Raw genomic sequence first — 24,970 nt, 5'->3', positions numbered from 1 at the left:
GATTAAATTTTTAATGATGATTCTAGTATAGTTAACATATACAATATTATATTAGTTTCAGGTGTGTAATATAGTGGTTCAACAATTCTGTACATTACTCAGTGCTCATCATGATAAGTATACTCTTTAATCCCCTTCATCCATTTCACCCATCCCCAAACACACCTCCCCTCTGGCAACCATCAGTTTGTTCTGTATAGTAAGGGTCTGTTTTTTTGTTTGACTCTCTCTTTTTTCCCCTTTGTTCATTTGTTTTGTTTCTTAAATTTCGCATACCAGTGAAATCACATGGTCTTTGTCTTTCTCTTACTTTGCTTAGCATTATACTCTCTAGCTCCATCCATGTTGTTACACGTGGCAAAATTTCATTCTTTGTTCCTTCTGAATAATATTTCATTGTATATGTATACCACAAACTATTGGAACTAAACCAAGTAAGAATTGTCTACACAGTGAAGGAAACAATCAACAAAACTAAAAGGCAGCCTACTGAATAGGGGAAGACATTGGCAAATGACATATCTGATAAAGGGTTAGTATTCAAAATATATAAAGAACTGATACAACTCAACAGCCAAAAAACAAATAATCTAATTAAAAGTGGGCAGAAGACATGAACAGATATTTCTCCAGAGAAGACATCCAGATGGCCAGCAAATACATGAAATGATGCTCAACGTCATTTGTCAACAGGGAAATGCAAACCAAAACTACGATAGTACCTCATACCTGTGAGAAAGACATAAATCAAGAACACAAGGAACAAGTATTGGCAAGAGTGTTAAGAAAAAGGAACCCTCACGTGTTGTTAGTGGAAATGCAAACTGGTGCAGCCACTTGTAGAAAACAATATGGAGGTTCCTCAAAAAAGTTATAAATAGAACTACCCTATGATCCAGTAATCACACTGAGTATTTACCAAAAAAATATGAAAACACTAATTCAAAGGGATACATGCACTGCATGTTATTTCATAATTATTTACAATAGCCAAAATATTGAGGCATCCCAAGTACCCAAATTGGCAGAGTTTTATTCAATTAAACCATCCAGTGTTGGGCATTCTCATGTACTGCAAGTGGGAAGGTAAATTAGTATAGCTTTTCTGGAAGGCAGTTTGACAGTACAGGTCAAGAACTTGAATACACTCAAAACCTTTGACTAATCTACTTCTAAGAATTTATATTAAGAAAATAACCAGTGATGCATATAGAACTTTATATTCTAAGATATTTATCATGGAGTTTGTTTTTTAAAAAGAGAATGAGACAACCTAATATCCCCAAATAGGGGATTCGTTAATAAATAAATCATGGTTCAATTATGTTGGTGTAGAGTCATGACACTAAGCAGGAAGTATAAGGGAATATTTAATGGCACAAAAATACTCACGTTAATTTTAGAATATGGCTCACAAAAATGCATTACTATATGCTGTTAATTTTGCGATAAAACCTTTTTACACGAAATGCACAGAAAATGAGCTTGTGGTTACTGGTCTGAAATGTAAAGGGCTTAGAAGTCATCATTCCCATTGCCACACAAAAAAAGCAGAAGGAACAATTTTCATAAATCAATTACAACATTGACATCATAGGGCAAACTGCCCTGTTTTTTACTCTAAAATCTGAAAAGCCTGGTGAATGCAATCACCACTGTTGGATCCTAGTAGGAGGAAGGTGAAGGCTGATGTACTCCCTTGAGAGAAAAACTTTTTTGTGAGTTTCATCCAGGTTCTCAAGATGAAGACTGGAGAAGAATTCAGTGCTGCTCCAGACGCAGGAGAGAAAAAGTAACCATTCTGAAATAAGCCCAAAGCTCTGAGTTCTCCTTAATTGACGCCTGCCCTCAAGGGAAATGATTTTACTAGAGTTTAACTGATTTGCATTTTGTTGCAGTCTAACCAGCTGGGGAGAAAGGAAATACCCAAGTCTACTAGCCTTCCTGTCTTATCTACACTAGTGGAGGAGAGCAGACCTAATCAGCACTTTGGAGGTCACATCTCAGAAGCACAGACCCAGTAAAAGACTGAGAACTGATCATATTATTGTAGAATGTTTCTCCCTCCAACCCCTGCCACAATTTGCCACCACATCAATAGGGCCCTTGTATAGTAACAGGAGATTATAGCTTAAAGAACTGCACACCTCAGACAATATTTAAGAAAGAGTATCTAGGGAAGCCAAAACAACAAGAGGGAAACAAACAAGGACATTAGAGCAAGTTTTAGCTCTGATATCACATCTATGACAAAGAGTAAAAGTACCCTAATTCCTAGCTAGGTTAACATAAAACCTCATGCCAAAGGCTTATTTAACTTAGTTTCTTTTATTCGGTACATCATGTCCGACTTTCAACAAAAAGGCAAAGGCAGGTTAGAAGGCAAAAGACACAGTGTGAAGATAGAAGTCAAGCATCAGAATCAGCCTCAATTATAGAATTTACTTTGGAACTATCAGACTGGGAATTTGTAATAACTGAGTAATATGCTTAGGACTCTGATAGTGAAAATGGATAATATGCAAAAATATATGGGGAATGGAAACAGGGAGATGGAAACACTTAAAAATGAATTAAAAGGAAATGTGAGAAATCCGAAAAGCTGTAGCGGGGGTGCCTGGGTGGCTCAGTTGATTGAGTGTCCAACTCTTGTTCAGCTCAAGTCATGATCTCAAAGTTGTTAGGTCAAGCCTTGTGTCGGGCTCCATACTCAGTGGGGAGTCTGCTTGAGATTCTCTCTCTCCCTCTGCCTCAGCCTCTCCCCTCCTCAGGTAAATACATCTTTAAAAGAAATGTGGGGGTGCCTGGGTGGCTCAGTCAGTTGGGCAGCTGCCTTTAGATCATATCATGGTCTTAGGGTCCTGAGATGGAACCCCATATTGGGCTCCCTTCTCAGTGAGGAATCTGCTTCTCCCTCTCCCTCTGCCCCTCCCCCTGCTTATGCTTTTTCTCTCAAATAAATCAATAAAAATTTAAAAAAATAAAAAAATATGAATGGTCTATACATATCAATTAAAAGAGACTAATGTAGTAGGTAAAAAAAATAAATCAAGACTCAACTAAATGTTGTCTATAAGAAACCCACCTTAAATATAAAGGTCTATGTAGATTAAAAGTAGAAAGATGGAGAAAGATATAGCATGCTGACACTAATCAAAAGTAAGTAGGAGTAGCTATATTAATTACAGATAAAGTAGACTTTCAGAGCAAGGAAAATTACATGTATGCACTTAACAGGTGCATAGTATGTGTGGCAAAAAACAGAGCTTCAAGGAGAAACACAAATCCACTATTATAGTTGGAGATTTTTACATCTCTTTATTAATAATTAACAGATCCAGAAGACAGAAAATCAGTAAGGATATAATTAAACTGAACAGCACCATCAATCAACCAGATATCATTGACCTCTATAGAATATTTCATCCAACAACAGTAGAATACACATTATCCTTAAGCTTATGTGAATCATCCATCAAGATAGACCACATTCATGGGTCATAAAACACACCTTACTACATTAGATATAATAGACATTATTATACAAAGTATCCTCTCAGACCACACTGGAACTAAACTAGAACTCAGTAACAGAAAGATAGCTATAAAATCCCCAAATATTTAGAGATTAAATAATACAATTTAAAAGAGCACATGGGTTGGGGTGCCTGGGTGGCTCAGTCAGTTGAGTTTCCAACTCTTGCATTCTGCTCAGGCCATGATTTCCTGGTTATGAAATTAAGCCCCAAGTCAGGCTCTGTGCTTATCAAAATTTACAGGATGCAGCAAAAGCAGTGCTTAGGGGAAATTTGTAGCATAAAATTAATATATTAGAAAAAGAAAGATATAATGTAAACAATTTGAGTTTCACCTACCTAGAAAAATAGGAGCAAATCAAATCCAAAGTAAGCAGAGAAAAATAAGTCAAAAAAATTAAAGCAGAAATCAGTGAAAATGAAATGAGGAAACAATAGAGAAAAATCAATGAAACCAAAACTGGTTTTTGAAGAGATCCATATAATAAATCTCTAAGCAGGTTAATTAAGAAAAAAGGGAGAAGACAGAAATTACTAATATCAGAAATGAAAGAAAGGCCATCATCACTGTTGACCCATTGACATCAAAAGGATAATCAAGGAATATAATGAACAACTCTGTGTCCACAAATTTGATGACTTAGGAACTACGAACCAATACTTTGGAAGATACAATTCAACAAAACTCACACAAGAAGAAATACTCTGAATAGCTTATATCTATTAAATAAATTGAATCAACAATTTGTAACCTTCCAAAACAAAGTACCAGGCCCAGATGGTGAGCTGATGAAATTGACCAAATATCTAAGGAAGAAATAATACTGACACTCTTCAGTCTGGTTTAAAAGATAGAAGCAGGAAGAATACCACTTAACACATTCTATGAGGCCAACATTAACCTAATACTCAAATCAAGAAGAGATGTCACAAGAAAGAAAAACTACAGGTCAATATCTCTTATGCAAAAATCCTCAGCAAAATATTAGCAAATTGAATCCAACAATGTTTGAAAAATCCACAAGTTATGGAGTTTTTTTTAAGCATACTAGGCTGTTTCAGCATTCAAAACTCAATTAATGTAACCTATCACATTAACAGGCTAAAGAAGAAAAATCACATGATTATATCAATAGATGAATAAAAGGCATTTGATGAAATCCAGCACTATCCAGCAAACCAGGAATACAGGGAAATTTCTTCAACTTCATAAAGCACATCTATGAAAATAATCTATGACTAACACCACACTCAATGGAGAAAAATTAGGTGCTTTCCTCTTAAGATCAGAAACAAGGCAATGATGTCTCCTTTGACCACTCCAATTCAACATTGTACTTGAAATCCTAGCTAATGCAATAAGATGGGAAATGGAAACAAAGGGTGTAAAGGTTTAGAAGGAAGAAATAAATCTACCTTTGTTTATAGATGAAATGATCATCTATGTAAAAAGTCCTAAGGAATCAATAAAAAACCCTCCTTAGGGATCCCTGGGTGGCGCAGCAGTTTGGCGCCTGCCTTTGGCCCAGGGCGCGATCCTGGAGACCCGGGATCAAATCCCACATCAGCCTCCCGGTGCATGGAGCCTGCCTCTCCCTCTGCCTATGTCTCTGCCTCTCTCCCTTTCTCTCTCTGTGACTATCATAAATAAATAAATAAATAAACAAAAAAAACCCTCCTTAAATTAATAAGCAATCATAGTAAAGTTGAAGGATACAAGGTTAATAAGGAAAAGTAAATTGCTTTCCTATATATCAGCAATGAACTATTGGAATTTGTAATTAAAAACACAATGCCATTTACATTAGCACCAAAAAAATACTTAGGTAAAATCTAGTAAAATGTTTACAAGATCTCTAAGGAAAACTATAAAATTATCAGGAAAAAAATCAAATAAATGGAAAGATATGCCATATTCATGGATAGGAAGACCCAATATGGTCAAGATGCCAGTTCTTCCCAAGTTGATATGTAGATTCTATATAATACCAATCACAATCCCAGCAATTTACTTAGTGGAAATAAATGAAGTGATTGTAAAGTTTCAGTGAGAAGGCAAAAGACCCAGAGTTTCCTACACAATATTGAAAAACAATGAGTTTGAGGACTGACACTACCCAACTCGTATGTAATAGCCAGAAATAGACCCACACAAATATAGTCAACTGATTTCTGACAAAAGGAGCAGTGACATTTCATTGGAAAAAGAGTAATCTTTTCAACAAATGGTACCAGAAGAACTAGATACCCACATGCAAAAAAATGAATGTAGACACCAACCTTAAACCTTTCCCCAAAATAACTTGAAATAGATCAAATGTCTAAATATAAAATACATAAATATAAAACTTCTAAAAGATAACATGTGAGAAAATCTAGGTGACCTTGGGTTTGGTAGTGAGCTTTTAAATGCAACACCGGAAGCACACTCCATGACAGAAAAAAAATGATAAATCAGACTTCATTAAAAGTAATAAGTTCTGCTCTGCAAAAGACACTGTTGAGCAAATGGAAATACAAGCCACAGACAGAGGGAAAATACTAGCAACACACGTATCTGGTAGAGGACTTGTGTCTAAAATATGCAAAGAACTCTTAAATCTCACACAAAAAAGAAAAGGAAATGACCAAGCCAATTAATAAATAAACGAAGAGCTAAACAGACACCTCACCAAAGAAGATATACAGGTGGTAAATAAGTATATGGAAAGATGCTCCCCATCATATGTCATTAGGAAATTACAAATTAAGTCAGCACACCCATCAGAATGGCTGATACCAGAAATACAGAGAACACCAAAAATACTTGTAAGGATATGGAGCAGCAGGACCTGTCATTCATTGCTGGTGGGAATGTAAAATGGTATAATCACCTTGGAAGACAGTTTCAAAGTTTCCTACAAAGCAAAGCATTGCTTCACTATGTGATCTAGCAGCCATACTCCTAGGCATTATCCAAATGAGTTGGAACCATGTCCACATGAAACGTGTACACATATGTTTATAGCGGCTTTATTCATAGTTTCCAATAATTGGAAGCAACCAGGATGCCCTTCAGTAGGTGAATTGGTAAATAAGCTGTACGCCCATACAACAGAGTATTACTCAGTGACAAAATAAATGAGCTGTTAAGTAATGCAAAGACAAGGAGGAACTGTAAATGCATATTTCTAAGTGCAAGAAGCAAGGTTAAAAAGACTTCACATCCATATGTCATATGGTGATTCCAACCATATGACATCTTGAAAAGATGAGACTATAAAGACAGTAGAAAAAAATCACTGACTTTCAGGAGTTGGGGGGATGGGGGAGATGAACAGACAGAATACAGGGGATATTTAGGGCACTGAAGCTATTCTGTATGATACCATAAAGGTCGCTATATATCATCATGCATCTGTCATAACACATACAACTACGCAAAACAAAGTGCATGCTCACATAAACCACGTGCTTTAGTTAATATATCACTAGCATCACTAGCGGTTCATTAATTGTAACAAAGGTACCACTGTCAATGTAAGATGTTAATAACAAGGGAGTTGGGGGTGGGGTCAAGAGAGGCCATATGGGAACCCTCTGTACTTTCTGCTCAATTTTTTTTGTAGACTTCAAACTGGTATAAGAAATAAAGTCTATTAACTAAAAAAAAAAGAAAAAAGAGTAGGAGTGATCTTCTGAAAATGTTAAAAGTGGTGATCTTCTGGTAGTGGAATTAATATGTGATTTCTCATTCCTCTCTATATTTCTTTTGTTTTATTAAGGTATGACTTACATGCAACAAAATTCACCCTTTTTGTAGGGTGAAGTTTTCTGACTTTTGACAGAGGCATTCTGCCAGGTAGGCACCACCATAATCAAGATACAAAAATGGCTCCATCATCCACATTTCCTCTGCGCCCCTTTGTAGTTAAGATTCTTCCCCCCTCCCTGGGCCTAGATAACTATGGATCTGTTTTCTCTCTCTGCAGTTTTGCCTTTTCCAGAATCAAAAGAAGTGGAATCATACCACATGTGGACTTTCAATCGGACTTTTATTCATTTAGCATAATGCCTTTGAGATTCATCTATGTTTGTGTGCTTCCGACTTTCATTTCTTTTTATTGCTAATATTCCATTGTGTGGATGTTTATAAATTCATGAGTTGAAGGACATTCTAGTTGCTTTAGGTTTTGTGGATAATGAAAAGAGCCATTCTAAACACATAGGTATACGTTTTTGTGTTAATATATGGGTTTTTTTGGGGGAAATTTGCATACAGCTTAGTGACACTGTGTCAACAATATTTCACTAACCAGTTTTTAAAACCTGCATTAGCTGACTAAAGTGCCAGGGTTTTCATGAACTGCATATATGTTTTTATTTACCTAGGAGTGACATTGTTGAGTTGTGTAATAAGTAAGTGTTATGTTTAATTTCATAAGAAACTGCCAGCTTGTTTCCATGTGGCTTTACAGTTTTGCATTTCCACCAGCAAATATGAGGAGAGTCCCAGTTGTTTCACATCCTCACCAGTACTTAGCATGGTTTAGGTTTTTTGAGTTTAGCCATTCTGATAGGTGGGTGATGATATCACATCGTGGCTTCAAGTTGCATTTCTCTGCTGATTAACTATATGTTTGATATCTGTATATCCTCCATGGTAAAATGCCTTCAAATTGTATTCTCATTTTAAAAATTGGATTGTTTCCTTATCCTTAAGTTTTGAGATTTCTTTACATATTCTAGATAAAAGCCTTTAATTAGAAATATGATTTGCAAATAATTTCTCTCAACCATGGATTTGCTTTTTATTCTCTATGCTTGTTTTCTAAAAAGAAGATTTTATTTATTTGAGAGAGAGAGTGTGTGTGTGCACAAACAGGGGTAGGGGCAGAGGGAGAGAGAGAGAAGCAGATTCCCTGCTGAGCGGGGAGCCACTCAGGGCCCCATCCCAGGACCCTAAGATCATGACCTGAGTGGAAGGCAGAGGCTTAACCAGCTGAGCCACCCCGGTGCCTCTCAACACTCTTTCAAAAACAGAAGTTCTTAATTTTAACAAGGTCCTATTTTCTATTTCTTTTATGTACTGTGGTTTTGGTGTCATATCTCAGAAATCTTTGCCTAACCCAATATCACAAAGATAGCCTTCAATAATTTCTTCTAGAAATTTTATTTTTTATTTCTTTAAAGATTTTATTTATTCATGAGAGATACATATAGAGAGAGGCCGAGACACAGGCAGAAGGAGAAGCAGGGTCCCCGAAAGGAGCCCAATGTGGGACTCGATCCCGGACCTTGGGATCGCACCCTGAGCCGAAGACAGACACTCAACCAGTGAGCCACCCAGGCATCCCTCTTCTAAAAGTTTTGAAATATGAAAGTTTACATGAAAGTCTATCTATGATCCATCTTGAATTAATTTTTGTATATGGTTTGAGTTACAGATTCATTTTAGTTCATGTTTTGTACATGACTGTCCAAATGTTCCAGCAGCATTTGTTCAAGAAGACTGTTTCTCCGTTGAATGGTCTTTGCACGCTGGTTGAAAATCAATTGAATACATAAGTGTGGGTCTATATTTTGACTTATCATTCTGTTCTGTTGGTATATTTGTCTAACCTTTTGCCTTGAAAACTATGATTTTACATTAAGTCTTGAAATCACATCATATATGTCCTCCCAAATCTTTCTTGGTCAGAATTGTTTTGGCTATTCTAATTCTTTGCCTTTCGACATGAACTTTTGAATTAGTGTACCAATTTTTACAAAATATCCTGCTAATATTTGGTCTTAGGTTTCCTTGAATCTATAAATCACTGTGGGGGGAATTGACATCTTCACAATATTGTGACTCTTGATTCACAAACAAGACATACCTATCCATTTTTAAGCCTTCTTTGATTTCTTTTATCATCATCTTGTAGATTTCTGAGTACAGATCTGGGACACATTTTGTTGGATTAATAAATACCTCAGTGTTTCCATGTTTAGAGGGAGCTATTTCAAGTGGTAATTTTTAAAATTTCAATTTGTTTGTTCTTTATAGAATATATAAATGTGATCGGATTTTTTTCTATTGGCCTTGTGTTCTGTAATCTTGCTAAATTCTCTTATGATTTATAGCAACTTTTTAATTTATTATTTATTGAAGTTTGATTTGCCAACATACAATATGACACCCAGTGCTCATCCCATCAAGTGCCCTCCTCAGTGCCCATCACCCAGTTACCCCATTGCCCTGCCCGCCTCCCCTTCCAACTTTTCCCACTTATTTTCCCTCCTTGCCCTTATAATCCATTTTAATATTTCTTATATTCCCCGTATGAGTGAAACCATATGACGATCGTCCTTCTCCAATTGACTTACTTCACTCAGCATAATACCCTCCAGTTCCATCCATGTTGAAACAAATGATGGCTTTTTGTCCTTTCTAATGGTTGAGTAATATTCCATTGTATATATAGACCACATCTTTATCCATTCATCTGTCGAAGGACACCCAGGCTCCTTCCACAGTTTGGCTATTGTGGACATTGCTGCTATAAACATTGGGGTGCAGGTGTCTCGGTTTTTCACTGTATCTGTATCCTTGGGGTTAATCCCCAGCAGGGTAATTGCTGGGTCGTAGGATAGTTCTATTTTTAACTCCTTGACAAACCTCCACATAGTTTTCCAGAGTGGCTGTACCACTTCACATTCCCACCAACAGTGCAAGAGGGTTCCCCTTTCTCCACATCCTCTCCAACATTTCTTGTTTCCTGTCTTGTTAATTTTCCCCATTCTCACTGGTGTGAGGTGGTATCTCATTGTGGTTTTGATTTGTATTTCCCTGATGGCCAGTGATGTGAAGCACTTTCTCATGTACTTATTGGCCATGTGTAGATCTTCTTTGGTGAAATTTCTGTTCATGTCTTTTGCCCGTTTCATGATTGGATTGTTTGTTTCTTGGGTATTGAATTTAATAAGTTCTTTATAGATCTTGGATACTAGCCCTTTATCTGATATGTCGATTTGCAAATATGCTTTCCCATTCTGTAGGTTGTCTTTTAGTTTTGTTGACTGTTTCTTTTGCTGTGCAGAAGCTTTTTATCTTGATTAAGTCCCAGTAGTTCATTTTTCCTTTTGTTTCCCTTGCCTTCATAGATGTATCTTGTAAGAAGTTACTGTGGCCAAGTTCAAAAGAGGTGTTGCCTGTGTTCTCCTCTGGGATTTTGATGTAATCTTGTCTCACATTTAGATCTTTCATCCATTTTGAGTTTATCTTTGTGTATGGTGAAAGAGAGTGGTCCAGTTTCATTCTTCTGCACGTGGCTGTCCAATATTCCCAGCACCACTTATTGAATATTCCCCTGGCTATTCGGGGCCTTTTATGATTCCACACAAATCTTTTTTTGTATATTTTTTATTGGAGTTTTATTTGCCAACATATAGCATAACACTCAGTTCTCATCCCATCAAGTGCCTCCCTCAGTGCCCATCACCTAGTCACCCCCACCCCCCGCCCACCTCCCTTTCCACCACCCCTTGTTCGTTTCCCAGAGTTAGATGTCTCTCATGTTCTGCCACCCTCACTGATATTTCCCACTCATTTTCTCTCCTTTCCCCTTTATTCCCTTTCACTATTAGATTCCACACAAATCTTAAGATTATTTGTTCCAACTCTCTGAAGAAAGTCCATGGTATTTTGATAGGGATTGCATTGAATGTGTAAATTGCCCTAGGTAGTATAGACATGTTCATGATATGTATTCTTCCAATCCATGGGCATGGAATATTTTTCCATCTCTTTGTGTCTTCCTTAATTTCTTTCAGAAGTGTTCTGTAGTTTGTAGGGTATGGATCCTTTACCTCTTTGGTTAGGTTTATTACTAGGTGCTGTATGGCTTGGGATGCAATTTTTAAAAAAAATTTATCTATTTATTCATGAGACAGAGAGACAGAGACACAAGCAGACTCCACGCAGGGAGCCCGACATGGGACTCGATCCCGGGTCTCCAGGATCAGGTCCTGGGCTGAAGGTGGTGCTAAACCGCTAAGCCACCAGGGCTGCCTTGGGGTGCAATTATAAATGGGAATGATTCCTTAATTTCTCTTTCTTCAGTCAAATTGTTGGTGTATAGACATGCCACTGATTTCTGTGCATTGATTTTTTATCCTGCCACACTGCCGAATTGCTGTGGGAGTTCTAGCAATCTTGGAGTGGAGTCTTTCAGTTCTCTATGGACAGTATCATGTCATCTGCAAAGAGGGAGAATTTGACTTCTTCTTTGCCAATTTGAATGCCTTTTCTTTCTTTTTGTTGCCTGTTTGCTGAGGCTAGGACTTCTAGTACTATGTTGAATACCAGTGGTGAGAGTGGACGTCCCTGTCGTGTTCCTGACCTTAGGGGAAAAGCTCTCAGTGTTTCCCCATTGAGAATGATACTTGTTGTGGGCTTTTCATAAATAGCTTTTAGGATGCTGAGGAATGTTCCCTCTATCCCTACACTCTGAAGAGTTTTGATCAGGATTGGATGCTGTATTTTGTCAAATGCTTTCTCTGCATCTATTGAGATGATCATATGGTTCTTGTTTTTCTCTTGTTGATGTGATCTATCACATTGATTGTTTTACGAGTGTTGAACTAACCTTGCATCCCAGGGATAAATCCCACTTGGTCATGGTGAATACTCTTCTTAATGTACTGTCAGATCCTATTGGCTAGTATCTTGTTAACAATTTTTGCATCCATGTTCATCAAGGATATTGGTCTATCATCTCCTTTTTGGTGGGGTCTTTGTCTGGTTTTGGAGTTAAGGTGATGCTGGACTCATAGAACGAATTTGGAAGTATTCCATCTCTTTCTATCTTTCCAAACAGCTTTAGTAGAATAGGTATGGTTTCTTCTTTAAACGTTTGATAGAATTCTCCTGAAAAGCCATCTGGCCCTGGACTTTTGTGTCTCGGGAAGTTTTTGATGACTGCTTCAATTTCCTCCCTGGTTATTGGCCTATTCAGGTTTTCTATTTCTTCCTGTTCCAGTTTTGGTAATTTGTGGTTTTCAGAAATGCATCCATTTCTTCTAGATTGCTTAATTTGTTGGCAAATAGCTGCTTATAATACATTTTTTCAAATTGTATTTCCTTGGTATTGGTTGTGATCTCTTTCATTTATGATTCTATTAATTTGAGTCTTTTCTCTTTCTTTTTAGTAACGCTGCTAGTGGTTTATTATATCTTATTAATCCTTTCAAAGAACCAACTCCTGGTTTTGTCAATCTGTTCTACAGTTCTTCTGGTCTCTATTTCATTGAGTTCTGCTCGAATCTTTATTATCTCCCTTATTCTGCCTGGTGTAGGTTTTACTTGCTGTTCTTTCTCCAATTCCTTTAGGTGCAAGGTTAGCTTGTGTATTTTTTTCCAGTTTTTTGAGGAAGGCTTGTATTGTGATGTATTTCCCTCTTAGGATTGCTTTGCTGTATCCCAAAGGTTTTGAACGGTTGTATCTTCATTTTCATTAGTTTCCATGAATCTTTTTAATTCTCTGATTTCCTGGTTGGATCTGTTAGTAGGATCGTCTTGAACCTTCATGTGTTTGAGTTCCAAATTTCTTCTTGTGATTGAGTTCTAGTTTGAAAGCCTTGTGAAAAAAAAAAGAAAAAAAAAAGACAGCCTTGTGGTCTGAAAATATTCAGGGGACAATCCCAATCTTTTGGTATCAGTTGAGACCTGATTTGTGACCCAGTATGTGGTCTGTTCTGGAGAAAGTTCCATGTGCACTAGAGAGGAATGTATAGCAACTCTAAATCTTACTATTTATAGTAACTCTAAATCGATTATTTTGGGATTTTTCTTTGTAGACAGCCATACCATCTAATATTAGATCAGTTTTGTGTTTTATTCTCTAATATGTATGCCTTTTCCTTCTTTTTCTTATCTGATTTCACTGGCTATGCTCTCCAAAGTGGTAGAGCAGGCATCCTTGCATAACTCTCAATCTTAGGGAAAAAGCATTGTCTTTTTCCATTAAATATGTTATTAGCTGCAGGTTTTTTGGAAGATGCTCTTATTAGGTTGACGAAGGTCCTTTTCTACTTCGCTGAGAGTTTCTGTCACAGGTTGATGTAGAATTTTGTTAAATGCTTTTTCAGCATCTATTGTGTTGATCACATGATTTTTCTTCTCCAGATTGGTGATGAATTATGGATGAATTATGTTGCCTGAATTGTGAATGTTGAATTATCCTTTAATTTTCAGGATAAAAACCACTTGCTCATAAAATATTATCCTTTTTATATATTGTTAGGTTTAAATTACTGAAGTTTTATTGAAAATGTTTGTATCTATGTTCAGGAGGGATATTGGTCTCTATTTTCCTTCTTTTTTTAAAAAAAAATTTTATTTATTTATTCGTGAGAGACACAGAGAGAGAGAGGCAGAGACACAGGCAGAGGCAGAAGCAGGCAGCCTTCAGGGAGCCTGATGTGAGACTTGATCCCAGGGCCCCAGGATCACAACCTGAGTCGAAAGTAGATACTCAACCACTGAGCCACCCAGGTGCCCCTCTATTTTCATTCTTGTAATACCTTTAATCTTGTTTTTCATGTCAGTGTCATGGTTACATCAGTGATTTAGTTAGGAAGCAATCTCTCCTCTTCATTTTTTCTGAAATATTTGATATAATGATAGAATTCACCACTGAAGCTATCTGGCCTTGAAGTTTTCTTTGTGACAGAGTTGTTTTTTTTTTTTTTTTTTTTTTTTTTACTACTAACTCATGTTCTTTTTTTTTTTTAATTTATTTTTTTATTGGTGTTCAATTTACTAACATACAGAATAACACCCAGTGCCCGTCACCCATTCACTCCCACCCCCCGCCCTCCTCCCCTTCTACCACCCCTAGTTCGTTTCCCAGAGTTAGCAGTCTTTACGTTCTGTCTCCCTTTCTGATATTTCCCACACATTTCTTCTCCCTTCCCTTATTTTCCCTTTCACTATTATTTATATTCCCCAAATGAATGAGAACATATAATGTTTGTCCTTCTCCGACTGACTTACTTCACTCAGCATAATACCCTCCAGTTCCATCCACGTTGAAGCAAATGGTGGGTATTTGTCATTTCTAATAGCTGAGTAATATTCCATTGTATACATAAACCACATCTTCTTTATCCATTCATCTTTCGTTGGACACCGAGGCTCCTTCCATTGAACTCGGCCATAGTAACTTCTTGCAAGATACATCCACGAAGGCAAAAGAAACAAAAGCAAAAATGAACTATTGGGACTTCATCAAGATAAGAAGCTTTTGCACAGCAAAGGATACAGTCAACAAAACTAAAAGACAACCTACAGAATGGGAGAAGATATTTACAAATGACATAACAGATAAAGGGCTAGTTTCCAAGATCTATAAAGAACTTATTAAACTCAACAGCAAAGAAACAAACAATCCAATCATGAAATGGGCAAAAGACATGAACAGAAATCTCACGGAGGAAGACATAGACATGGCCAACATGCATATGAGAAAATGCTCTGCATCACTTGCCATCAGGGAAATACAAATCAAAACCACAATGAGATACCACCTCACACCAGTGAGAATGGGGAAAATTAACAAGGCAGGAAACAACAAATGTTGGAGAGGATGCGGAGAAAAGGGAACCCTCATACACTGTTGGTGGGAATGTGAACTGGTGCAGCCACTCTGGAAAACTGTGTGGAGGTTCCTCAAACAGTTAAAAATAGACCTGCCCTACGACCCAGCAATTGCACTGTTGGGGATTTACCCCAAAGATACAAATGCAATGAAACGCCGGGACACCTGCACCCCGATGTTTCTAGCAGCAATGGCCACGATAGCCAAACTCACATTTAGATCTTTCATCCATTTTGAGTTTATCTTTGTGTATGGTGAAAGAGAGTGGTCTAGTTTCATTCTTCTGCATGTGGATGTCCAATTTTCCCAGCACCATTTATTGAAGAGGCTGTCTTTCTTCCAATGGATAGTCTTTCCTCCTTTATCGAATATTAGTTGCCCATAAAGTTCAGGGTCCACTTCTGGATTCTCTATTCTGTTCCACTGATCTATGCGTCTGTTTTTGTGCCAGTACCACACTGTCTTGATGACCACAGCTTGGTAGTACAACCTGAAATCTGGCATTGTGATGCCCCCAGATATGGTTTTCTTTTTTAAAATTCCCCTGGCTATTCGGGGTCTTTTCTGATTCCAGACAAATCTTAAAATAATTTGTTCTAACTCTCTGAAGAAAGTCCATGGTATTTTGATAGGGATTGCATTAAACGTGTATATTGCCCTGGGTAACATTGACATTTTCACAATATTAATTCTGCCAATCCATGAGCATGGAATATTTTTCCATCTCTTTGTGTCTTCCTCAATTTCTTTCAGAAGTGTTCTATAGTTTTGAGGGTATAGATCCTTTACATCTTTGGTTAGGTTTATTCCTAGGTATCTTATGCTTTTGGGTGCAATTGTAAATGGGATTGACTCCTTAATTTCTCTTTCTTCAGTCTCATTGTTAGTGTATAGAAATGCCACTGATTTCTGGGCATTGATTTTGTATCCTGCCACGCTACCGAATTGCTGTATGAGTTCTAGCAATCTTGGGGTGGAGACTTTTGGGTTTTCTATGTAGAGTATCATGTCATCGGCGAAGAGGGAGAGTTTGACTTCTTCTTTGCAAATTTGAATGCCTTTAATGTCTTTTTGTTGTCTGATTGCTGAGGCTAGGACTTCCAGTACTATGTTGAACAGCAGTAAGCCTCTAACTCTTGATTTCAGCTCAGATCGTGATCTCAGGGTCTGAGATCCACCCCGTGTTTCAGGCTCTACACTCAGCGGGTCTGAGATTCTTTCCCTCCTTCTCCCTCTGCCCCTGCCCCTGCTCATGTGCTGGCTCTCTCTTAGAAATAAATAAATAAATAAATAAATAAATAAATAAATAAATAAATAAATGGAACATTCCTGTTATATAGTTTTTCTAGATTTAGCTTTGGTAATTTGTGTCATTCAATGAATTCATCCGTTTCATCTAAGTTGCTAAACTAAGTAACATAAAGTTATTTGTAATACTCCTTTTTTATGCTTTTTAAAAAATGCCCTCTGTTGTCCCTAATATTGAGAATTTGCATCTTCTATCTTTTTTCTTTGCTTGTTTTGTAAGAAGCTTATCCATTTTATTAATTTTATTATAAAACAGGTTTGGTCTCACAGCTTTCTTTTTCTGTTGATTTTCTGTCTTCAATTTCACTGGATTATTTTGCTCTAGTTTTTCTAGTTTCTTAAGGTGTTGGTTTGAGACTTTTCTCCTTTTCTAATATAGGTATTTTAGTGATATAAATTTCCCTTTAAGTACTTCTTTAGCTGAACCCCACTGATTTTGATATCCTGTGTTTTTATTTTCACTTAGTACAAACAGTTTTCTAATTTCCCTTTTGATTTTTTCTTCGACCCACAGGCTGTAAGATACCGGTATATTACAAGTGGTTGTCTCCTGCAGGAATTGGTGTCATGTTTTTCATATATATACATTGACGTTATTATTTTATTCTTTTTGGAACTTTGTGAATGTATTCCAGTTTTCTACATTAAGTACGCATCACTTTTCTAAAAATAAAATAATCAGTTAACATAAAATAATGCTCTGCATTTTGTAGTACTTTATAATTTACAGAGAGTTTCATTTAATCCTGCAATCTCTGCTTGAGAAACAGATAATCTATATTCCACAGATGTTGAAAACTGAGATTGACAGTTTATTTTTTTATTTTATATTTTTAAATTTTATTGTTTCTGAGGAGGGAGAGGAGAGGAGAGGGGGGAGTGGCAGAGGAAGAAAGAGAATATCAAGCAGACTCTGCACTGAGTGCAGACCCTGGCACGTGGCTCAATCTCATGACCCTGAGATAATGACCTGAGCCAAAATCAGGAGTTGGATGCTTAACTGACCAAGACACCCATGCACCCCTATTTTTAACTTTTTTTTGAGATTGACAGTTTCAATAATTTGCTGAATGACACACAGCTAGAGCTAGCTAAAATGCAAACCCAGATTTTCTAACAGTTCATCATTCTGAAGAAGTTGAAAATCAAGATTTGAAAAGTAAATTGGAATTTATCTTGTGAGTAGCTGGAAAAAAAAAAAAACATTGAGCGTCTTTGAAGCAGTGATTGACCTGAGACAAGGATCTCAGTGTTGTTTGCATCTCTCCTTACTAGTGAGGTTGAACATCTTTTATGTTTATTGCCTATTTTCCTTTTTTCTTACCCCAAATTTTTACTCATGTCCTGGATAAATAGATCATCTTTTTACTGGATTGGTTGGTCTTTAACTTATTAATTTAAATGATCAGAAAAGGTTCCCGATACTAACATTTTATTTGTTGGAAATATCTTCTCCCAATTTCTTGCTTATCTGCCTTTCCTTTATTTTAAGATTTGGATCATCAGAGAAATGGTGTACTGCAGAATGGGGGAAACTAATGTGTTTGTTACAAGAACAGTCTTGGTTTGCTTTGACCTTGTATGATGGGATGCAGGAGGTAGATGAGGATGGGATGCAAAGGTGAATCATGTGGTTTGGAAATTCATTTACCAGTCATTTGCTAATTGATTACATTTATCAGCCACAGTATGCTAGGCCTGCTAGCAGAGAGTGAAGAATAAATGCTGCCTGCTTTTAAGGAACTTTTACTTTAATGGAGAAATAAGACATGAAAAGTAATGCAAGTAACATAGTATGTGCTCAAGTAACTGTAGCACAAGATAAGCTGTGGCTATGAAAATCTCTGTTCATCAAAGAAGAAGGAGGCATTGCTTTTGAGTAAATTGGGAGTTGCTTATATAAGAAAAAGTCTGTAAGTTGGAGGAAAGCAAGGACTATGGGTATATTTGCTCACCATTTTATCCTCAGCAGTCAGCAGAGTGCCTGATAATCAGTAAGTGTCCAAATATTGTTTAATGATTTAATGATATTAGCATGCATGGGCAAAGCCATTTACAGGAACTTAACATATTGTGTTTAGTTCATTACTCCTACACCACCTCTGGGCAACTCTGAGAAGGATTGATCAGCATTTCGGATGTTCGCTTGCATTTCAAAAGCAAAGGAGTACAACTTCTTTCAGGAAGGACACATGACAGGCTCCCTTATCCTACTGTTGTAACAGAGCAGTAACCAAGATCTGTGCTTCACTCAGGCAAAGCTGGGTCTGAATCTCCTGTCAGTTACTTACTGGTTATATGACTCTTGATTTCCCTCATCTATGAAATGATTCTAACAGTGCTTCCAACCTTACTGGATCATGGTAGGATCACATAAGCACAGCACTTAAAAGCCTGAGCCCATAGGAGAGCTTCTGTCAACATTCCCTATGCCTCTGCTCCTGATATACACTAAACCAGGTAGAATGTGTGATTGCCTTTGGGTTTAACGACTTTGTCCATGGTGTCTAACAGTCATATTTTCCATCTCCTTCCTTGCAGATTCAGAGACATATTGTGTGTTTCAAGACAAGAAGTACAGAGTGGGTGAGAGATGGCATCCTTACCTGGAACCTTATGGGTTGGTTTACTGTGTGAACTGCATCTGCTCAGAGGTACAGTGCCATACCCAATTTTGCTCCTCATCATGCATTGGGTACTTCCAATGCCCAGGTTGGCTGGGAAGCAGGCATGGTTAAAGCCTAAGAGGAGTTAGGAAGCAGTTTATAAGGAGAAATATACGTCTCCTGACTAATTTTCCCCTTGGTGCCTTTTGGTTGGATTTGTGTGTGTGTGTGTGGGGGGGATCTCTGAGTATTTTCTAGGGACATATATTTATGGTCTCTTAGGCAGATGATGTGGCACGTGGTGGGAGAATGTAGAATAGTTTGATAGTGGGAATGGGGAAACAAAGACAGACCATTGTAGTGCCTGGATCATAAGACAAAATCGTTTTGAGGATCATTTTCAAGGCTGGCCTTTGGAGAAGAGATTAAGACAGATCATACACTGGTTCATTGGGAGAGAGTGTATTCTATGTTGTCTCAGCCAGTAGGGGTAATTAAGATCGAGGCTGTGAAACCTTGGCCTGTACCTGCTGATGACTAGAGTTCTCTTGGCTTGGCCTTGGCCCCTGGCCAGTCATTCAGAGGGGCGTTTGGACACCTTAAATGCCATCTTTGCAATAGGCAATGCAGGAAGTCTCGTCTTCTTTCCATGGCCTTGACTCAGGACCATAGCTACGGTCCATCTTTCTCAAGAAGCCCCCTACCATCTTACCCTAAGCCAGGGTTTCTCAACCTCTGGACTAGTGACATTCAGGGACAGATCATTCCTTTTTGGTAGTGGGGATGGGAGGTTGTCCTGTACATTGTAGGAAGTTTAGCAGCACACTTGGCCTCTACCCACTAGATGCCAATAGCACTGATCCTGGTTGTGACAACCTAGAATGTTCTGAGACAGGGCCAAAGTGGCTTGGGGATCAAAATGACCCCTGGGGGAAACCAAGTAGGTAAGGCCTTGAGAATGGAGAACTCTGAGCATATGGAAAGAGTTTTTAGTACTGGCCTCTCACTTGAGACCTTTTGGAATTCCAAACTATAACTCCTCCTTAGTGCCCAGGTAGAACAGAAGCAGTCACTTGCAAGCCAGATTTCTTTTGCCATTTACACAGAAAATTGGGCTCTGGAGTAAAGACAGACCATGTTTCCAACCCTGGCTCTGCCACCTGTGAGCCCTGTTACCTCGGACAAGTTACCTAAACTCTCTAAGCTCCCTTCAGCTTCTTTTTCTTCAAAACGGGATAATGATACTGTGTATTTCATATGACTGTGGGAAGGATTAAATTCACTAATACAATTCAGCTACTTGAAAATGGGCTTGGTCAGAGTCAACATTTAAAAGATGTTAACTGCTGTCAGTGTCATCATCCTCACTATCATTATGGCTATTATTTTTATTAATCTGTTAACTCTAGAGCAGAATTCAGTTTAAAGCCTTAAGGAGGCATTGGAGTAGGCCCCAGCCAGGAGTGGTTTCTGATGTGCTTTGTTGATTTCACTTGAAGATGATACTACTTGGCTCTGATGAGAGTGGCACATAAGGAGGCTCTGTGGTGTTTCCAAATGCAACAATCCAAAAAAAGGTGTTCTAGGAAGTCCATGAGAAAAGAAGGAGGTTTAGGGTATGGGAATTCAGATTTGTATAAAAGAAGCCTGCCTCTTTAAATGGCTAGGGTAGGTAGTAAATAGAGCATCTGGAGACTGATTAGCTGCCTGGTATGACATGATTGTGTCAGATTCTTGACCCAACATGTTGGAAATGGACAGCTAACCCTTGGGGGCTGAGCTTTGCTGTCTGCAGGGCTGTGAAAATGTTAATATGATCCCAGGGCCGACAGCTCAAGTGCTAGGCATCTTCTCTTTCCCTATCCTCTTTGTCACCCTCTTCCCCCACAAGCACATGATAGATGCAAGTCACCCTTGTTTGGAATGAATTATGGATGGAAATGCTAATTATAAATTTATTTCCAAAGGCTTCCTTTGATCTAGCAATAGTTGAGAGCTGTCAGAGCTGGGGATCTTGTAATTGTAAATCAGGCAGGGACCCAGTCAGTCACCCCGTCCAGGCATACTAGGTAATCAACCCAATTCCAAACCCTAACCTGTTCTCAGAAAGCTTATGACTGAAATGGAAAATGAGGAGAGAAGGCAACCCAGCCTGCTGGACCAAGGCAGAGTTATATGGAATCCAGGACTCATGTGCCAGTGATGTCTCCTTGCCCAGGGTTGGCTAGCAGCTCAGAGGACCCACCACTCATTGTCCCTTCCTTCCCATGGCATCAGGCAGGTGATTGTGTAATTAGACTAGGCTCCTGTCAATGTGCAGCTGGACGAGGAAATGGTGAAAACACTACATAAGCAGGCCAGGAGGTGCCTGCCACAATTGGTGAGAGGCTTTGATAACTGGAGCAAGAGTGACCCCAGCTTTAGAAAAATATGCCAGTAAACTATCAACCAACCCAGCAGAGGGACTAGTGATGCGAAAAGGGAAGAAAATGCTGATTTCATTCAGCTTCTTGGGAGTGCATCATTCATTGTCTGGGTGAGTCCCTGCATGACTATTTCCCAAACGGGCATGAGCACAGGTGACCTGTGAAAGACCTTAACGTTTTTTTCATGGTTTGCCCCTTCTCTTCCAGAATGGGAATGTACTCTGTAGCCGAGTCAGATGTCCAAGCCTTCATTGCCTGTCCCCCGTGCATATTCCTCATCTGTGCTGCCCACGCTGCCCAGGTAAACTGGATTTCCTCTTTCTTTCCCAGCTGTGGTTCTCCTTCCTCCCACTTCCACCCAACCCACTCCATCTGCCTAATTCCCCAGAAGGGAAACTTCCAGACAGAAATTACAATAGGACACTTTTAGGCAGCCTGCGCTGGCCCCTAAATACTGTTTATAGCCCAAGTGGGGCATATTTTAGGCTCTAATAAGTTATTGGTCACCCAGTAACAGATTTTCATTGGGCTTTTAATCATTTGAAGGTGGATGTCAGTTGGGGGAAGGGAATTGTGGCCCAGAAAGTCTGTGCCATAAACAGCCTCTTCCTGCCGTAGGCAGCGGGCACCAGGGGAGTTGTAGCATGGCGGCACGTGTCTTAAGCAATTAGTACTGGGATTGCATAAATCAAAGGAGCTGAACCAGTAAGGTTTATGACAGTATAAAGCTGCTTGCCCGCTGAATAGTCACCTCCTCCAGACTTCGCAGTTATTATGTACACATTGTTAAGAGCAAATCCCAGGGGAAGGTGGGCAGAGACTTTTTCACAAGGCTGTTAGGACATCTACTTTGATGGTTTGCGGCTAGGGTGTGTGTCTGAGGCAGGGGCTCCCTCAATGACACTTTGTTCACGTCTGACTGGGGCCTGGCTCCCACACCAGAGGCATGCAAGCGTGGAATGATTAAGATGATGTCTGAGGGCTGGACTGTGGTCCTAGGAAAAGCTAAGTGACAGCCTCAGGATCTGGGTAGTAGAAGCCTTATACTCCTATAAGTTGATCTTGTTTCCCTCTAGGATGAAGATTCTTCAGCTGAAGTCTGTGGGTGGGTTTTATGGGGTCAGTGAACCCTTTAAAATTGTTTTGTTTTTGGTGTAACTATGTATACATGTAAATTCCTTTAGAGAAATTCCATAGCTTTATCGGTATTTGTTAAGGGGGTGTACATGACCCTAAAAACATGAAGAACCACTAGTCTGGGGCATTGGTGGTGCTTTTTTAAGTAGTAAGGAACCTCCAAAACTTAGAGAAACGAAAAGTGTCCAGGTAGCAATGATAGGAATGGGGCCAGGAATAAAATTCAGTGAAAATTTGGCTAACATTTCAGTTACAGAAATGGAGGTGTTTATTTTTTTATTTTTTAGGTATTTTATTTATTCATGAGAGACACACAGAGAAAGGCAGAGATATAGGCAGAAGGAGAAGCAGGCTTCCTGTGGGGAGCCGGATGCAGGACTTGATCCCAGGACCCCAGAATCATGAGCTGAGCCAAAGGCAGATGCTCAACCACTTGAGCCACCCTGGCATCCCAGGGAATGGAGGTGTTTAATGGAGAAGAAGCCCCCAAACCATTTTGGTCACTACCTTTGTGAACTATACTTTTCTGCATCAATAAATACACTCTGCTGAACACAGGGGGTTCTTTTTCCCAGCTGGCAAAAGATCATGCCATGTCACATTTATCATTCTGAATATTGGTGATGATAGTATATGCTTTAAGATGTAAGAGACTGATTTGGCATAAGATCTACCTGAAAGTTGGCTTTTGGAATAAATCCCCAAATAAGGCTTACTATTTTTATATGTGTTTCTTTGTTTCTTCTAATTAAACTGGATTATGGGGATGCCTGGGTGGCTCAGCGGTTGAGCATCTGCCTTTGGCTCAGGGCATGATCCCAGGCTGGGGATTGAGTCCCACATTGGGCCTCCTGTGAGGAGCCTGCTTCTCCCTCTGCCTTTGTCTCTGCCTCTCTCATGAATAAATAAATAAAATCTTAAAAAAAATAAACGGGATTATGAAGGAAGGATTTGGTAGATGGGAGCGAAATTTCTGATTAAAAAGGCCAATCTGGAGATTTTTTTCTACCTTTTTACCCAAGAAGTCGCCAAAAGTGCTCTAATGCCATAGAAATTTATCTAAACTATGAAGATATTGTTATTTCCTGGGAAGGAAGTGACCCAGATGCGAATCACAGGGTAGAAGAGCGTACAGTGCATTATGGCTATCACCTACCCAAGCTACAGAATAGGAAGCAAATTTTAAGAAAAAGGAAAAGTATAAGCCAGCAGGTTTTCTGAGTGAAGAAGAAAGCGTTAAAGGAATTGAGGTCATAAATAGCAGAAAAAAGAGAGTTGCCTTTAAGACTTAAATAAAGCCAATTTTGTGAACTATAGAAAGGAGGTGTTCATTTTCTTTTCCTTCTTGTCCTTGCAGGTCATGTCCTTGTGAATTCACTTTCCTTCTTGTTAACTCTATAACCTTTACCAGTTCTTTCTTTGAGCAGTGGTACCAAGGTTCCTTAATCCTTAATATGCAAAAATGTCTTTATTTTGCCCTCATCCTTGAGTGATAATTTGGCTGGGTATAAAATTATAGGTGCATGCTTGTTTTCCCTTAGCATTTTGAAGATACTAACAAATGGTCTGTTGACTTCCTCCATTTGTGGATAAGAAGTCTGCTGTTTGATTGTAGTTCTTTTGTAGGTAACTCATTTTCTCCTTCTTCTAGCTTTTACGTTTTCCTCTTTTTCTTTGGTGTACACGATGAGGTGTACAGACATGTCATTTATTTTTATGCCTGTTAAGTACATAATTTTTTCAGCTAAAGGACACAAATTTCTTTTCAATTTTTACTCACTGGTTTTCTGAAAATTACATCTTACCTTTTTTTTTTCTCATTTTCAAAGTTGCCTTTGGCATATATTTTTGCAGCTCATTTAACTTATACTCTGTGTGTCTCTCTCTCTTTTTAAAAAATGTATTTATTTTAGAAAGAGAGAGACCATTGCAGGGAGGGGCAGAGGAAGAGGGAAACTTAAGCAGACTCTGAGCTGAGCATGGGGCTCAATCTTATGACCCTGAGATCATGACCTGAGCTGAAACCAAGCATTGGAAACCTAACTATACCACCAAGATGTCCCTATCCTCTGTGTCTCTTAATGTGTCCTTTATTTTTTTTTTCATCCTGGTACACTCCCCATAATGAAATAATTCTTCAGTTCTGTCCTCCAATTCATGAATTCTTTCTCAAGCCTTTTCATGCCTACTTTTTAGGCAGTCTGGTTCTGTTTGTTCTTTTATTTTCAATAACTGTATTCCCCCCCACACGTTTTTGGATTACATTTTAAAATATCTACATATTGCTATCTAATAGACCCATGTTAGTATTTCTTGGGATCTTATTTTCTTTATTT

General features: G+C 38.5%; 2 protein-coding genes across 3 annotated transcripts in view; one reads left to right on the top strand and one right to left on the bottom strand.

The window, feature by feature from the left end:
* Window positions 1-24,970, bottom strand: part of PAK3 (p21 (RAC1) activated kinase 3) — a 571,264-nt gene that overhangs the window by 408,338 nt on the left and 137,956 nt on the right. The window lies entirely within an intron of this gene.
* CHRDL1 (chordin like 1) overlaps window positions 1-24,970 on the top strand; it is a 120,840-nt gene that overhangs the window by 15,604 nt on the left and 80,266 nt on the right. Inside the window, 2 exon segments of the mRNA XM_025431431.3 lie at window positions 19,007-19,119; window positions 21,705-21,798. Of these exon segments, the coding sequence (XP_025287216.2) occupies window positions 19,007-19,119; window positions 21,705-21,798 (207 nt within the window).

The sequence above is a fragment of the Canis lupus genome, chromosome X (genome assembly GCF_003254725.2).
Source record: "Canis lupus dingo isolate Sandy chromosome X, ASM325472v2, whole genome shotgun sequence".
NCBI lineage: Eukaryota > Metazoa > Chordata > Mammalia > Carnivora > Canidae > Canis > Canis lupus.
Note: the sequence above shows the minus strand (reverse complement) of the source record. Positions and strands in the feature narration are given on the sequence as shown.